The sequence below is a fragment of the Varanus komodoensis genome, unplaced genomic scaffold, assembly GCF_004798865.1.
Source record: "Varanus komodoensis strain SLA01 unplaced genomic scaffold, ASM479886v1 scaffold7_1, whole genome shotgun sequence".
In the NCBI taxonomy this organism is placed as follows: Eukaryota; Metazoa; Chordata; class Lepidosauria; order Squamata; family Varanidae; genus Varanus; species Varanus komodoensis.
In genome coordinates this window covers 3,504,586-3,522,488 of record NW_025336479.1, presented here as the reverse complement: position 1 = coordinate 3,522,488, position 17,903 = coordinate 3,504,586, and the positions used below count along the sequence as shown (strand labels likewise).

Sequence of the window (17,903 nt, the reverse complement as noted above, 5' to 3'; positions counted from 1 at the left end):
CACTATTCAGCTTCATGGGATAGCCCAGGTTCTAAAATTATGGGGGTGAAAATAGCCTCCTTATCCACTTTCTCCGCACTATGCATAATTCTGTACACCTCTATCATGTCTCTGCTTACCCATCTTTTTCTAAGCTCATTCCAGATGCTTTAACCTCTGTCTATAGAGATGTTCCATCCCCTTGATCAGTTTACAGGTCTCTAGAACCCCACTATTTACTCTTCCATTGCAAGTATGTCCCATTTATCCTCACTCTTTGCTTTCTGTTCTCTAATCTGGGACTGATCTATAAGAGAACTTCTCTTGTGAATCAGTCACTGATAAACTTGCTTGGGAGTCTTTGATAAGGAACTTTGTCCGAAGAGAGTACCAGCCTAATCAGTCTGATTGCCATTCTATATACACTTTCTTGGGATTAATTTCAGTGCTATCAAACTAACTGGGATAATCTGGCATAAATGTACCTTGGATTAGTGCACAGATTTTATTTTAAATTATAAGGGACTAGAAACCTCTTATAAGTGAATTATTGTTTCATCTTTTAATGCTTCTTCTCCCTCAGTCTCTCTGACCTCACGCACTAGTAACTTTATACAGGCAATGTGTTTGTTGAGGTACATCTATCAAATAGACACTATTGGGTCCGTAAACCATAGAGTATTCCCATAATTTGGTAAGAGCCTGTCTTAGTTTTTCACATCGCACTGTGATGACATAGCCCGTTGAGATGGAGGGGCGGTACTAACTCTTCAAGATGGCGCCGGCGCCTAAATCGCTTCCTCCGCCTTTCTTTCCGCTTCCACAATGACCAATGAGCGTGCTCGTACGCGAGGCTCTAGCCAATGGGAAGGAGGGAGGCTTGAAGCAAGGCTGGCTGAGCCGAGGTAGCGGTACGGCGGCTGAGTTGGTGCGGCCGTGAAATTTCTGGAAGCTGTGGGGCGCTGTGCCTTCGGGTGGGGGTGTCCGTCTCCAGCGATTCCGTCGCCTGAAGAGACGGGCGAGGAAGAGAGTGAGCAGCTCGCAGGGAGTGGGAGCATGAACCACAAGAGCAAGAAGCGCATCCGCGAGGCTAAGCGGAGCGCCCGTCCCGAGCTCAAGGACTCCCTCGACTGGACCCGGCATAACTACTGCGAAAGCTTCCCGCTGAACCCGGCAGCTTGCAAGGTGAGGAGGAAGGCGGAGGGTTAAAAGGCTCGGGAAAATGGCGGGGGTGGATAGGTGGGTCGCACGAGAGCGACATTTAAAGCCAAGATGAGTAGGCGGGAGCATAGGGCAAGGTAGCAGTTCTGGACGAGGGGAAGCATGGAGAAGGTGGCCAGCCCTTGCCCCAACACGTGCTTTCGCTCTTCCTTTCCTTGCTTCGCATCTTCGTTAGGGGCTCCTCACGACACTGAAACGAGCTTTTGGCTGCGGAGCTTTACGCATTAACCTGAAGCTAAGTCCCATAGAACACAGTGGATCCTACTTTGCAGTGAGTATGGATAGGATTGCACTATTCGTGGACTGGTGTTCAAGTTTATCAAAGACGATCTATATATTTATAGCTTAGTGCTAATTTAATCTCCAGCGCGATCTTGTGCATGGCTACTCAGAATTAAGTTCCACTCTGTGCCGTAGTTCTTAATCCTGGACAAATGGTTATAGGGTTGCAACCTTATATGTGCCAACACAACTGATGTGGTTTAGACGTGTTTTCTCTGCTTCTTAAAAGTATTTTGGGATAATATAAGCAGGTGTACTTTTCTGCTCCTAAACTCCTTGGATTATGAGAAAATATGGATCAGTTAAAGATATGGAGAAATAACTGTTTGGGGTAAATAAAATTATTTTAATTTCAAGGGTGGCGAGAAGTTGGCATGCCAAAGTATTGTTCCAAAGTAGTTTCAGTAGAAGAGTAAAATATGGTTGAGGGTAAAGAGAAGGCTATTGTGCTGATTCAAACAGGTTGAAGTGGGGGATATGGAAGATGAGAATAGGAAAACATATATTGTAGACAGATGTGGAAACTGGATTGTAATTGAAAGCTAGTTGAGATAGATTGCTGTGAGTGATAAAGTAATATTAATCAGGATTGTAGAGTTTATACTAACAAATGAATGGGGTTAGCAGTTACAAGGTAGTTTTGCACCTTTCAGAGGATTCACTGTTCTTAGGCTGCACCCTGAGACCTTTTATCCAGTAGTAAGCCCCATTGAATTCTGTAGGATGTACTTCTGAGTAAATTTATAGGATTGCCTAAGACAATTGTATTTTTCATTATTAAGAGAAATTATATCAAGACTGGAATGAGTTGGGAACTGAATCCTCCACTAACAGAAATGAGGGGTAAAGTGAGATGTGCTGGAAATAATGTCCATTCCTCTCAAAAGAGTAGGCTCAGAAATCCCATAATTTTGTTTGATTTCTAATGTTTAGTAATGTGTGACCAGAATTCAGGTGTGAAGGATCTATTTTATATCCTGCCTTTTTCCTACAAAGGGCTCAAGGCAGCTTACATCATTCTCCTCCTCCGTCTTATCTCCACAACAACAACCCTGTGAGGTAGGCCGGGCTGAGAGGCTGTGACTGGCCCAAAGTCACCCAGTTGGCTCCATGACCGAGTGGGGACTAGAACCCGGATCCTCTGAGTCCCAGTCCCGTGCTCTTAACCACTACGCCACACTGGCTCTCACAATTTTATAGAAGCACCTAGCACAAAATAGTGGGATGGGGATGGATATTATCACACTTAAAATTCAGGAATGGAGCCCAGATGAACACCTGCTGAGCCAGATAATATGTTTTACACTACCAGGACTGAGCTCACATTCCTACCCAGAAAAAAAGTCAGTCCTGGTTTTCCCCAAGATTCCCTTGTTTTAACAGTACAAGTGGGGGGAAGACCTTCTTGCTTTTATGAAACCTCTGACAGTCAGAAAACCTTGTGGATCTACTGCAAATTACTCCCAGCCCGGATCTCCCATCTGCTTACCTCTGGCATATAACATCAGTTTACAATGTGGAGATGCACAGAGTACCTTTTACCCTTAGTAGCTGTTGCAAGAGACTGTAGAGAGTCACAACATCTCCACTTTTTGTTTGTTCCACCTGCTCTAAAAAGCAAGATTTGTGGGCTTTAAGGTCCTTGTTTCTGAGTTGCAACCCTGCTAGAATAGGAAGTAAACAGCAGAATACATGATGAGTCCTCTTTCTTATACAATTCACTGTGTTATTGGATAATTTCAGAGATTCAACAGAAATAAGTGTTCTATCTATGCAAGTTGTTCAAAAACTAATTCAGAGTATTTGGTGCTCAAATTATACATGCAGAAGAAAATTTAAAGTTCCATCATCTTACTTGACAGTCTTGCCATTCCTGATTCTACAGTATGATAGAGGAAGAAATAGTTAAAACACTTCAACACTACACTTACTTGCCTCAGCAGCATCAGTGTTCTCGGTATAAAACCTGTATAAATCCTTTTCCTTGGAAAAGTGACACAAAAGTTGAGAAGTTTCAAACAGATTAGTAAGTCACCATGAAAGAGAAACCATCCGCCAAAGCTCATGCTGACAAATTGCCTCATATGATGCCAAATCTTGTCATCCTGGCTTTACAATAATAACAGATGGAAATATTATGTGTGTCAATATATTATAGCAAAAGATGATTGGGAAAAGACATGTGTTACAAAAATGTTTTTGTGGGTCTAATAAATGCACTACAAGAGCCTAAAATTAAAACAGAAACTTCCGACATTTTCATCCTAATGGTTAGAAGCTGTGAATGAAAAAGACAGCAGTAAAGACATTCCATCTACTTCAGGGCTAAAGATCAGAAATCTACTAGAGGCCAGACAAGAGTACCAAGATTCTTTACCTCTCACAAAGTTGAGTGGTTTCAATCAATACAGGAAATAAATAATAAGTACATAATTAATATATTCTTAAATCTTTACGTAAAGGAGTTGGAGTCAAAGATACCATAGATTGAGTAGTTGGAGTCAAAGGTTTTATGTACCAGCTCAACAGCCCTGCTCATTTGGACTTATTGCTATATAGGATTGCATCATTAGATAATATTTCAGAGTGCCAGTAAGTTATTCTACACCAGAAAAAAAAAATCATTGAAGATACTTGTCATACGACCACATGATGTCATCTGAATACTAGTACTGCAATAATTATTGTCTCATATTACATTAAGGACACTTGGTTGTCTTTTATAAAACTATCTGGCTCTTCAGAACATAGAACAGAGTGTTGTTACTCAGGCACAACACATATGTGGAATCCACTGCCTATTGTTTGTGGGGATGAGTCTCTCTCCCTGAAGAACTAACATACATGGGAGTTTAAAAGTTAGCATTTTTAATGAGATGGTGAAAGGCATCTCGTGTGCTCTGTGCTTCTCCTCCTGTTGGACTAACAGTAGCACTAATATTCTGCTGTGTTATATCGTGCATGACTTTGCCTTACAAGAAATTCTTCATTCATCCTGCAGGACAACGTGGAAAGAGCAGATGCACTCCATTTGTCCGTGGAAGAATTCATTGAACGTTACGAGAAGCCTTACAAGCCTGTTGTCCTACTAAATGCTCAAGTTGGGTGGCCAGCCCAGGAGAAATGGACTCTGGAGCGCTTAAAGCGCAAGTATAGGAATCAAAAATTCAAATGTGGAGAGGACAATGATGGTTACTCTGTGAAGATGAAAATGAAATATTACATAGAATACATGGAGACCACACGGGATGACAGCCCCCTCTATATATTCGACAGCAGCTATGGGGAACATCCTAAGCGCAGGAAGCTTCTGGAAGACTACAGGGTGCCCAAGTTCTTCACAGATGACTTGTTTAAGTATGCAGGAGAGAAGAGAAGGCCACCTTACAGGTAGAAACAGCAATTTCTGCCTCGGAATAGACACAGCAAAACACAGTAATGTTAAAATCAGCATGCTGATCATGAGAGTCTAATGCCTCCTCATTGCTTTGCAGGGAATCAACTCTGGCCCTTTGTAGTTACCCTGGTGGCCATGTTGCTTACCTTTGCCCCATCACCTTACCCCCAACCATCAGGTGGCTTCCTGGCTTTTTGCAGTTTTTCCTTCCCTGTTGAAATGTTGACATATCTCTTCTAAAGGCTTAGATAAAGAAGAGAGTGCTTTAATCTACAATATGTTGCAGACTTCAGTGTTCTTCCACCTCCCGCCCACTTTTTGCTACTTCTAAAATACAACCCCTGAGAGCCTATCCAAAATTGAATTTGGCACTGAGGTTTAAACAGGCTCCCCATTTCTTCCTACACATTCAGTGCCCAACTGCATCAGAACTGAACTTTAGAACTGCCAAGAAAACTTCCCAAATGTCAATTATGCCAAAAGCAGAGGGGGGGTGAAAAGAACAAGCAATTCAGAATAATTGTCTGCAGTGCAATAAAAATCAAAGATAGGTGCCATAAAGTCTCTCAGCTAGTCAACTACCTAGAAAGAATATTTTTCTACAGTATGGAAATTGTACAGTGTATATATAAGAGTGTCTTTAGTTACTAACTATGAAACAGCAACTGCTGGTGAATCTGTACAGTATTAATAAAGCCATGGCTTTCACTGATACCTGTAAGTGCTAATTTAACTCGGGTGGACAACTTGTGTCATTTCAGATGATTTAACCTATGGCTGTGCTGGCTGAGGTGATGGGAATTGGCTGTGCTGGCTGAGGTGATGGGAATTGCAGGCCAGAAGTTCTATCTTCTGTCTGGAGGGCTAGAAGTTGTCCACTTCAAACCTGAATAAGGTTCACTGTAAATATCAGCTCCTCTTGACTAATCATCCTAATAGGGAAGAGCTAATGTGAAATAGGGCACTTTTAGAAAGATTTACCCAGAGTCCATATCTCCGTTCTTCAGATTAAGACACAGGGAAAAATGGTCTGGTGTGGTCCATGACAATGTGAACTGTTTTCCTTACCCTTATGTCACTCTTTTGGTGCGCCTTTCATGCAGGTCTGGTTTATATTGTTTGCTGTGGATGGTTACGAGTAATGACACTTTTTCTAGTTGTGCCTCAGGCTAATTAGGTGCCCTCATCACTGGGGAAAAGGCATAATTGCACACATCTGCCACATCAAAACATTATTTCAGTGTCAAAATAGGTTTTAATAATTTTTCAAAGTGCTGACTCAAGAGCTTTGTCCTTCATTATCAGGTAAGATGCAGGACAAGCAATGCTAGTGTCATAGAATGTCTGAATCAGGTTCCGTGTTAAGGTAGAATACAAGGAAATCCAAACGGCAAGTCAAAAAAATAGGTAAATAGCCAAGCACAGTATTACCTCACAAGCAGGTGTGAAGGGAGTTCTGAGGTACAGCCAAGGTCAAAACGCAGATAAGCCGACAGATACCATATGCAGTGCAAGCAGCAGAAGCTCAGAGGGCAATCATGCAGATCACAAACTGAAGTCAGAGAAACTGGCTGGCAGAGCTGGTGGAATGAGCTGGTGATTGTTCCCTTAAAGGCTAAGCTAACTCTGAAGGCTTGCATGACCAGAGTTCCCGAGTCCAACCCAGGGTTTGGCTGCAGCACATTATAGGCCTTCTGGCAAAGTCCTACTGAGGAGGAGGAGGCCATTGCGTCCCAAGAATTCCTTCATCTTGAGGGCTCCTCCTTTGTAATTCTCCAAATTGCCCTGCTGATTTGCCTCCTGAAGCAACACTGCTCTGAGGTCTCCTGGTGTGCGTGACTTCTTGGCGTTATATATTTCTAGCTCTTCCTGACAGGAGGATTCCTGCAGCAAGGACATGATAGCCAGTTAATACTGAAGCAGTAGCTTGAGTAGCTTCTCCTCCAAGAGCTGACTGCATCACATGCCAGCCAGGAAGTGTCACCCCATCCACTTTTCCTGCCAGGCTTATGGCCAGTTTGGCCCCCAAATGCAAAGTGCTTTTCCCATTCTAGAAAAATATTTGACATCCCAAGGCATTGGAGAGCTTTTCCAGTTCTGCTCTCAGTGTAAGCGGTATGAGAAAAATGCTTTAGTTTGTATAGAACAGTTCCATGTGTTTTTCTCTTTGTTCTTTTGTTACATCTGTGAAACTAAAAATATTTCAGCCTGCTTTAGAAGCAGAAAATAACCCCTTGCTTTTGGGAAATCTGGTAAGGACAATAATTCTTTCCTAACACTCCTTGTTTCTCTTGTGCAGATGGTTTGTGATGGGCCCTCCTCGATCTGGAACAGGTATTCACATTGACCCTCTGGGAACCAGTGCCTGGAATGCTTTGGTCCAAGGACACAAGCGCTGGTGCCTTTTCCCTACCAGCACTCCCAGAGAGTTGATCAAAGTGACTCGTGAAGAAGGGGGGAACCAGCAAGATGAAGCCATCACTTGGTTCAGAGTGATATATCCCAGAACTCAGCTTTCTACTTGGCCTTCTGAGTTCAAACCCCTGGAAGTAGTGCAAAAACCAGGAGAGACTGTCTTTGTACCAGGTATGTGTGCTTGTTCTGTGCTGAAGGGTGACCTGATCTTGTAATAGAATATATTTCAATTTTTTGAGAGACTCCAAGCCTGTAACAACAGTTGCCACTCTTCTGAACAAAGTGATATCCAAGAGTACCCTATTGTGAATGTTAAATGAGATGGATGCAAAGTACGTGTGTAGAGGACTAGTCCTGAAATGCATTATACATTTAGGAAGGAAACTAAAATGGAGATGAATTGAACATTCGGGGAATAAGAGGGAAGGTCTATGACTAATATCTTCGCCATGACAGGCATTTTAACCAGCACTGTAGAGTAAAGGCTTTGTCACCTTTGAGACTTTCACCAAAGTGTAAGCAGAAAATGAAACAGGACAAGCTAGCTCTGCTTGATCCTGTTTCTTAAAATCAGTTTTTTGTTCCCCTGATAAAGAGGCTCAATATCTAATGGCATCTGTGCAAATTTGGATTTGGGTGCCAGGAAGTACTTCCTGACCGTTAGGACCCAAGGGTTTGGAATGCGCTTCCATGGGAGATGTTGAAGGCCCATCGGTGAGGATGTTCAAGGATAGGCTGGACATGCACATGGTGGGCATGTCGTGAGCGGAGCTGGCTGGAGCCAGGGGGTCAGACTAGATGGGCCAGGAGGCTCCTTCTGACTCGCTCTGTTTCTATACGTCTCTTTGGCAAGTGTATTTAGCATCCATATCCTCATTTCCATTTGTTCCTGCCTTAGTATTAGGGAATTTTTTGTGTGTGATTCCGGTGTACCTGTGAAATGGAAATAACTTTTGCTGCCTATTTCTGATTTCAAAATTTTTAGTACAGTCTTATCTGGTCAGGTACCTGCCAGAATTCCTGACCATTGGCTGTGCTGGCTGGGGCAGATGCAATTGAAATCCAAGGCTACTCTTAATACACGACTGCTTGGGCCATCAGCAGGTTGGACAAAGCTAATAACAAAAGTTCACCTTGTGTTTTGTTTCTCGTATGGGATAAAGGAGGCATGTAAGGCCAGCTGCCGTAACACCAACTAAGTTGTTTTTGCCACTACCTTTTCTTTCTCAAGATTGGATATTCTGTTGCCTCCATCATATTAGAGCCATTTGGAGGGTAATATGAAAACATATTCTTAGGTTACACTTACTGACCTGGTGCTTAAATTTTTTCAAACTTTTGTTGCTCCTTGATACTGCCTACCCAAGCACATAATTCTTTCAGTTCTTGGGAAATAAGGAATTTCAGATCCATTTCCTTCTTGTTAATTGCTTGCCTTGACTGTAACGCCTCAGGACATGCTAGAAAAGCTTCCAAATAGAAAAGATCACTAACACAATGGGGTGGCATACAAATGTAATCAATAGGAAACATTTCCATCACTGCCATTTGTTACTGAAATGTTAAAAGTCGAAATTTCAATTACATGATTTCAACAACTCTAATTTATAAGAAAGTATTTCTACTGTTTAGGTATATTAACCCACAGGTTAGAGGAGCTGGAGTTCTCTACAAAAGCAGTGAGAGCCTCAGCTTTTTTTGTTTTCTACAGAAACCTGGCATGAAATAGCAGAAAAGTCCCTTCTGCATGGAAGAAGACCTAGGTGATGGTCATTGCACTGGACTTTTGCAGAAATAGCATAAGCTGTTACTGCTTTTGCAAAAGTTTTTTTTTTTTTTTTTTTGCCATTCCTCGTCTCTAAGCCTCCACAATGTTGTAGAACTCAGGGAACAGAATGTGTGTGCTGTGCACCCGCTACAGTGGCACTTAGCTGTTGGTAACCAAAATTTCATGATTTAATCCTTACAACATGATAAGAATGTGCATGGAACAAGAAACAAGAGTTTTGTTTTATCCTCACACAAGACTGTTTCCAAACAGGCAAACCTATATTTACATAAATGTTTGTTGCACTTTTATTCATGGTTTATAATCTTCCTGTGTGGTGTTGCATTTGTAGGCGGCTGGTGGCATGTAGTTCTCAATCTTGACACAACCATTGCTGTCACTCAGAACTTTGCCAGTTGCACTAACTTCCCTGTGGTGTGGCACAAGACGGTGAGAGGAAGGCCAAAATTATCAAGAAAATGGTACAGGTAAGAGATGCAGTCATTACTTCAGTGATTTTCCAGATGCTAGGAACACAAGCAGATTGCTTCCTAGATCAAGAAGTACACCTGGACTGACACGTGACAGAATATATTACATGGAAATGATGAAGTTTGTGCGTTTTGGGAAGACTTCTTCTGGACTGTCTGTCTTGTAATAGAAAAATCTTGCATTAGTACATGGAGCCCAGAAGGAGGATTAGGCTTCTGGATTGCAACATATATTAAGGTGATTCGACTGTATGCATTTGAAAAGCATGGTTTGAATCTGAGCATGTATGTGGGCATTTCATTCTTAAACCATAAAATGACTTACTAAATAAGGCAGTAGGTCAGTGGTTTAAAGTTCTTTAACATAGTGAATGTGGTACTTGTGACAGCAATGAATATTATTCTGGGAACAGGTTGTCTCACCCCATTAAGGGTGCAGGTTTCTTAAAAACTGCCCCTTCTCAGCATTTTTATGCTTGTCTATACAATTGGCCTATTTTCAGTTGCCAGTTTGTTTGCCATCCCATGTGATAAAATTAGTTACAATACTAAATTATAAGAATGACATTAGATGTGATACATCAATATGAGACATGGCGTCTCATGCCAGGGGCCTTATGCTTTAGTGAATGGGCAGAATAGGAGAAAATGCTAGTTGTATGCCAAACCTTCATTGTGGCTGTTTTCATATCTTTTAGATTGCTGTTTTTTAGGTGGTTTATGCTAGCATTTAACGTGTATTTTTGCTTTCCGGTATACAGTTTCTGCCTTCTATTCTGTCTCTTCAGAGCACACAATGCTTTTGTCATCTGTGTCTATCTCCATTAGCTTCTTTAGTGTTAACAGTGCCTTCTTTTCCCTCAAGAGTCCTAAAACAAGAACATCCAGAACTGGCTGCACTAGCAGATGCTGTTGACTTACAGGAATCAACAGGGATTGCTTCTGATAGTTCCAGTGATTCATCAAGCTCTTCCAGCTCCAGTTCTTCTGATTCTGATTCAGAGGTAAGGACTCTGGTACAGCAGATATTTCTCTCCAAGAAGTACAGCAGATACTCCTCTCCAAATAGATTACTATTGCTGTAAGCCATTGGTACTTGGCAGAGCACTAGGACATGAACATCCTGACTGTTCCAGAGTGGGCTGTGTTGTCTCCCACTGAAGTCAAGGGCCATACTGCATAATAAAAATCCAATAGTACTGTCTTGATAGGGATTTAACAAATACATACTCTAGCATACATAATCAGCCATAAGTAGCATGCACTGGTCCTCTTCTGGAAATGTTATCTAAATTACTCAATTCACGCTGGTGGTCCAGAAGCCAAACAGCACTGTTATTTGAGACCAGCAGTAAAATATTGCAGTATAGTGTGCAATATAACCCTTCAAGTTAAGTCGTTATAAATGGGAATAAAATAAATTACCAGATACCTTTGTAAGCAAACAAATTAGTATCTTTTAGCAAGATTTCATTAGCCAGGATAAACAGGGATGAAATAGAAGCAACAGTAAGCTAAACTTCTGTGGGCATGTTAGGTACCTAAAACTGATGTCAGGCTCAACAGCTATTTGTAATTCTGACTGAATTGGATATGAACTGCATTTATAAAATGTCTAGCAGCATTTCTTAGTAGATTACCAACAAATCCAAAGTATAGAAGAGAAAAAAGCAAGCTTATATTCATGTTGTAATAACTCATTTATTGTAGAGCTGTCACTAAAAAGATACTCTTCCTCAAATGGTTTACCCCTTACTACTGACCAATAATGAGTTGCTATTTTGATGGTAAAGTTTTATTACTGTCACTTCTTGTGTATTTAGTGTGATTCCAGTTCAGAGACGGAAGGAATGATGCATCGGAGGAAAAAGCGAAGGACATGTAGCATGATGGGAAATGGTGATACAACCTCTCATGATGACTGTGTGAGCAAAGAGCGCAGCTCCTCCAGGTGATTAGATTAAGATGACCACTTTTATCAGACAAATGGTGGAAATTAGCCAGATATCTTGGACTAAGGAGCGGGGAGAACTGGGAAGATAGTCATAAAAAGGGTAGTTAGTCCCAGCTCATGTAACCATACTTCCCCATGTAAGACTTCTTATCCAGTTCTAATGCTCTAAATTAAAACTTCTTTCTATTTATCAGAACTTTCAAGGAAGTATTTCTTCACTTTAATAAGTGAAAAAATAATTAATTTTGAAGGTTTTGTCCAGCTTTTCTCCTTAATGTAGGTAGAATGCTTTAAATTGAAAATTGCAGCTGATGTGCTGCTTCTATGAGAGGATCAGATTTCTTGCTTGCAGAGGACTTAACAATGCTAAAATTGGCAATGGAGAATTACGACTTGCATAAGTATTCATGATGGAAGATCTTTGCCTTAAGTTTTCTGTTTTTTTGTAATGTCATTTTGAGTAATGACCGAGTACTTCCAGTCTAGTGACCTCTCATCAAAGGAAATGGCCTGTGCTTGAATCTTGTATTCTAGTAGCTGAGCTGGTGTAGAAAGAGGGGTAACAATTCTCTCTCTCTGGAAACAAGAAATGGATACTAACTAGCAAGTTCTGTTGGTGGATCCAGTCAAGTTTAGGAGTCACTGCTTAAGACAAAAAATGACTCTCTGAAAAACCTTTGTCCTGTTCTCTCAGAGTAAGGAGTAAGTGTTTTAAGATGGCACTGTGTCCCATTTGTTTGTGTGGTCTAAAGCTCAGTAGGATGGGGAGTTTGTTGGACAGTCAAAGGCTCTCTCCCAGCTAGGTATCCGAGTACCTTCCTCAAATGACTCTTCAGCTAGCTGCTTCTGACTGCTGTCTTGCTATAGTATAAGAAGCAGCCCTACCAATTCAAATGCTGGCCATGGAGCTTCCAAAGTTTTGGGGCATATCTGTGTCACTAGGAAAAGTTCAGTAATGTTATATTGCATATGTTGTAAAAAACCGGCCTGGACAAGCAGTTAGGTTTTTTTGTTTGTGCTTTGTATTTTTGACAGGATTAGGGAATCTTGTGGAAGCCGTGCTCATCCGTGAAAGATATCGAGACTCATCTAAAGGCAGTCACAACCAGCCAGCTGTTTTCTGTTTTTCCATCAGCTGTATGCTTAGAACTTTCTCAAGTCTTCACCACTCCTTTTTCATTCTTTTTAAAATTGAATTTCTACTTGCCATGACCTGCAGTCTGAATCCTTGCTAACTAAAGGAGAAACTAGAGATTTCTGTGTGCTCAAACCTCTCTTTCTGCACTCCATCAAACAAGTCTGCTGAACATCAGAAGACCTCTGTAACGCTTTGCTGTGGCTCTCAACTATGTCCAGTCAGAACAGGAAATTGAGGATTTCTCTCAACTGTCTTAACTATACACAGGTATATCCTGAAACCCTGTGTCCTACTCCAACATTGTCATATGTTTACAATTTGAATTCTCATGCACTACAACTGGAGGTCAGAACTGCAACCCCCAGTTTATGTAATTGGCTGGCAAAATCTTTACTAGAGGACAAGAGACTAACCTGGTTATATTCACCTAAGGTGACTCTTCTACTGTGTAAATGATCACCTGTAAGAAGCACCTTTTCGTAGTTCTCAGTTTGTGGGTAACACCAAACCCCAACCATGGGCAAATGGGACTTATGGAAAATGTAGTGTCTGAACATAGTGTCTGCTCAGTGTCTGAGCAGTTCAGCATGATTCCATGCGCTTTCTATTTTAATGAAAAACTGCTGCTGTGTTGTAGCCAGTTTAGGAGCTAGCTCTAGAAAGAAGTGGTATGGGAGAAGCTGAAGCTGCTTCATTTACCTCTCCCTGTGGGAGTTTCTGGAAATGTCCTATGAAGGTAGAATGCTTTTTTATGAGGAGTGGGTGGGGTCTGAAGAAATACAATACGAATCCCATTTTATGAAGAGCTGCTTCTTTGGAGCCCAGGAACGTCCCGCTCTTATCTGCTGTTGTTGCGTGGCAGGTATTTGAGATGTGTGTGGATGCCTTGAAATAAGATGTTGCTGTGTGTATCCCAGGCAGCTGAATTCTTTTGGAATCTGCTGCTGCTGCAAGGGCATTGTTTGTTGTTAATGGAGATTGGTATTACGTTGTAAGGTGGATCTTGCATCTGTTAATGCAACTGGAACGCTGTCCAAACCCTGAAAGTCAACAGCATAGTGAAAAGGTCTGTACTGTGATCACTTAACCAAGGAGCTGAGTGATTATCTGGGCCTGACTGCATTTTGAGTTAGGACATGGAGACTGTGCTTTTCTGTTTTTGTTTTTTGTGTGTGCTCGTACTTCATCATGAGAAAACTAGGGATAGTCCAAATGTGCTGGCTGGTGCGGTGTGAAGTCAGACAGTCTGGGGCCAGCTACTGATTTTCTAGCCCTGTAAGGAACATAGCTAGGAAATCACTGATATCACATAAGTTTCCATGGTTCCAGTGTGTGCCAAAATACTACCATATCACTGATGCAGGGATCTAAATATCACTTGCCAGCCTTAACTCCATGCATGTAAGAAACAGTTATTTTTTGGTAAATACGGATAGATTGTATCCCCAAATGATTTCTTACCTTTCCACATTGTTGTTCCCAAACAACTTCTGTGAAATAGAACAACCTTTGCAAATCAGATCATTTCCCCTTGCATAGCCTTGGATTGCACAACTTGTCTGGAAATACATTATACAGGATAGGGATCAGGAGCCTTGTGCTTCCAGATGTTTTGGGATATAACTCCCATCAGCCTCAGCCAGCATAGCCAGGGATTATGGGATCTGTAGTCCAACACACTGGAAAATACCCATTTGTACCCCTCATGTAGAACTTGTCATCTTTCAATTTTGTTACCAGGTACTGAGTATTCAAACCTATGGAAGTGGATGAATAGCAAGAGGGAAACACAGGAAGGGAACCATTCTGTGGACTGAGCCTGGAACCTTTTGCATGCCAAACATTTGCTCCACCTCTGAACATTGGCCTCTCCCCAGCATTTGGAAGCTCTTTCAATGTAGCCTTGTAGTTGCTAAACATTCAGCAAAAACTGCTCATTTGCTATTAAAATGTTTTTTGCAACCATGAGGCTTAGAAACTTTAGGTTGGTGTTTTTCGTGTTTATATTTAAACAAAGGCTTGATTCCAAGGTAATATATTAAATGCCATATTATGCATTCTGCAGGGCCTCTATAGACCAGGGATGCAGGGATTATCATTTTTTCTTGGAATCAAGTGGATATATTTGTAATACTGGGATTCAGATAAGTTAATTCAGTTATGTGCATTTATTTAAATGGCATAGGGTGCAGTCTTATGCACACTGGCTGGAAAATACTGGAAGTTACAGGACTTCTGTCTAAACATGCATCAGTAAATTAATTTGGAAGAGCTAGGGACTAAGCTTCCTTGTTTGGACTGAATCTGAAGACTCCTCATTGAGTAAGGTGCACTAGCTTTCCTCCATATTTCAAATCGGACTTTTGAACAAAATGGCTTTTTTGCCCAATTTGCATTTAAAACAATGCAATCCCTACCTGAATTGTGATGTTTCAGGGTGAAACCAGTTAATGGCTTCCTTTTTAGTAGTAGTAACCGCACACAGCTGAAGTGGCAATGTTCAGCTGCAAACATAGTTATCTTGTCTTTTTAAATGTCTATCTTCCACAATATTGATCAGATTTGTTCATGAAAGAAGGTAGTTGTCTCTGTTATTGTAATAGGGAATATTTTATATGGCAGATTCTCACATTTATTAAAAACAAATATTAAACTTGGGTTTTCATCCTTTAAAAAAGGTTGTAGATTTTATTTACAAAACTGTACATCCTTGCTGTCAAAACCTGTGTCCTATCTTGACTCCTCTCAAAAAAGGAGGGCTCTAAACCATGGCCAGCTCTTTCACCTGTGCTCTTTCAGACCTCTTTGATTGGCCTCCTAGATGCCAAGTATATACCTCTCTGATTGAGTTGAAGCCAAGCAGCAGTTGTGCTGAGGAAAGGACTCAGCTTTCCCTGCTTACAGCTGTCTGAAAATAAAGATGGTAAAATAGATGGCTGCCTGTACTAAATGGCTTTGAAGATCAAAGCAATTTGCTCTACACTTCAGGTAGATGTGAGCTGAGAATCAGACTCATGGGCTCTCTCTGTCCTGCAACCAAAAGTATATAATTCAGTGCTTTTGAGCAAAGAATGACTGGTCATTTTAAAGATAATATTCTGCTTTTCACAAATTGTTTTTATTTATGTGCATCTTTGCAAATCCAATGCATAATGTTTCTATTGTGTCAGTAGTGGGTCTAGATCTGAGCTATGTCAGCTGTTGCCTAAACACTTGGTGGCTATTAATTAGCATTTTCTATAACCATGAGAGATAGGAACCTATATTTTGAGATAAAGGTTAGCTTAAGACTCAGTTTCATTCAGTATTGGCAATGAATCGTCTTCCAAATACATGGATTATTTTGGTTAAGATACCCCTACCTAAGATGTAGGTGTTCAGTTTAAAGGCTAATCTGGAGACAACTGCAATCTACCAAAAAGTAGTTTTTATTAATTGACCCAATTTGTGGAAGAAGATGCATGTTCTGCAGGATTTCTGCTAATTAAAAGTCCTGCTACATCAGAAAGTCCTAGTTTTCTTAATTCTCTTTGCAGATTTCAGTCAAATTTGATGAACTTTATTTTTGTTGGCCTTAAACAGTGCTCTCCACTTACTTGGGGAAATGTGCTAACACCGTTTCTTACTGAAATTCTTAATGCCAATTTCATTATGTTGAGGCAACCTTTTCTCTGTCAGGTTCTTGAAGCTTGATTCTTCCCTTTTGTAAGGAGCAAAATCTCTGTAGATTCTTGTGGCAATATTTAAAATGCCAGCTCCATTAACTGTTTCTCCAGTTCAGTCCATCCATATAGTGAAGTCAAGATGCTCTGAATTGTTCTCATTGGAAGATGATTGTGTTCTTTTTTAATTTAAAATAAAATCTTATTTTCCATTACTTCACTCGTGCTTTGTTTTCATCCGAACTCTGAAATACTCTTGTCTTTCACCATATGGGCTGCAGCTTTCCTGTGTGCTTTCTTATAGTTTATAGGAGTCTGGAAAAGATGCTGTGCAGAGTCCTCCGTTTACTGGTTCCATGTTCAGCTGCTTCACTGACTTGTATGCTATTTATTGCCTTGCATTTTCTGAGGAATAACTTGGTATAATAAAATGAATGCACATGTTCATATTTTTAACTTTAGGAGATTAGAAACTCAAGTGATCTGTGCTTCTGCAGTCTTTGCATTTTGAAATAACATCTGAATTGGCCTTTAAAATGCAACCTTTTGTACATGTAGACAGAGAAAAGGACAGCCACTCTCCAGGGTATAAATAGGATTGTACCTTTGTTCATTTAATATAGTCTGGATAAGGAGGTTGTGTAAGGTATAAAGTTACTGAACTCATGAGAGTAACATTAGAGCAGATGGCCTTCAACTCTGCTCCCATGAGCGAACTAGGAGGTGCAGAATAGTCCTTTGCTTAACCAGAAACATCCAACAGATTGGGAAAAAACCAAGCTGTGAGTCCCGACCTCACCTAGTATGCATGTTAGATAGTGTGCTTCTCACTCCAGTGCTAAAACGTTTTAAGTGGCTGGGTTGGAAATGCAGTACATACATTTTGCCATGAGAATAATAATGGCTTGCAGCAATCTAAAAAGAATAAGAAAAATGTCATCGGTTAATATCCTGTACATGCTTGCTTGGGAGTAAATCCCAGTAGGGCTTTTTGTAGGGCTTACTTGCAAGGAAATATAGAATTGGGTTTTTGACATTTAAAATAAATGTATTTTATTATTTCTGTGAGATTCTCTGAGAAAAAGGAATGTACTAAGTTATTATATACTTGATAGCAAGAATTAATTTTCCAGTATTTTTCACCTTCAGTTAAAGAAGATGAAAACTGGAAGGGTACCAGAATTGAGCAGAGAGCCATACCAACAATAAAAGAGTCACAAAAGAATCCAGTATGTTGTAAACTAAGCTGAAATGATAGCATGGGAGTAAAGGAGTAAAGGCCATGGGATGGGCATGTAGTCTTTTACCTGCATTTTGGCACCCTTTTTTCATGGTAGGTTTACATTTTTAAAGAACCAACTGTCAACACAGTACCTTTACAGCTAACACTATGTGTTAATGCCAGCTTCTCCCTTTTTAGTATTACAAATACGTGATTCTGAGACCAGTGTGTTCAGTGCAGGCTGAAGGACTAATGCTCTGGAATTTTATTTTCTTCTGAGGGATACTCCTCATGCGTTCCTGTCTAAGCAATAAGCTTTGCAGTGTACTGCCCTACTGTAACTTGTTTTTCAACTGGTTTCCAGATAGGCTTCC

The 17,903-nt window shown here is 40.7% G+C and overlaps 1 protein-coding gene across 2 annotated transcripts; it reads left to right on the top strand.

The window, feature by feature from the left end:
* Positions 1-860: 860 nt before the first annotated feature.
* Positions 861-16,522, top strand: JMJD6 (jumonji domain containing 6, arginine demethylase and lysine hydroxylase). 2 transcript variants are annotated; one of them, XR_006416982.1, is made up of 8 exons: positions 861-1,164; positions 4,484-4,872; positions 7,179-7,465; positions 9,415-9,550; positions 10,419-10,557; positions 11,377-11,504; positions 12,543-12,912; positions 14,386-16,522. XR_006416982.1 is itself a non-coding variant. In XM_044453895.1 (7 exons), the coding sequence occupies exons 1-7, from the start codon at positions 1,036-1,038 to the stop codon at positions 12,577-12,579; spliced, it is 1,245 nt and encodes a 414-aa protein (XP_044309830.1). In that variant the 5' UTR covers positions 861-1,035; the 3' UTR covers positions 12,580-16,522. The 2 variants fall into 2 exon arrangements, 1 of the variants encoding a protein (XP_044309830.1); XM_044453895.1 differs by having other exon boundaries at positions 12,543-16,522.
* Positions 16,523-17,903: the final 1,381 nt, after the last annotated feature.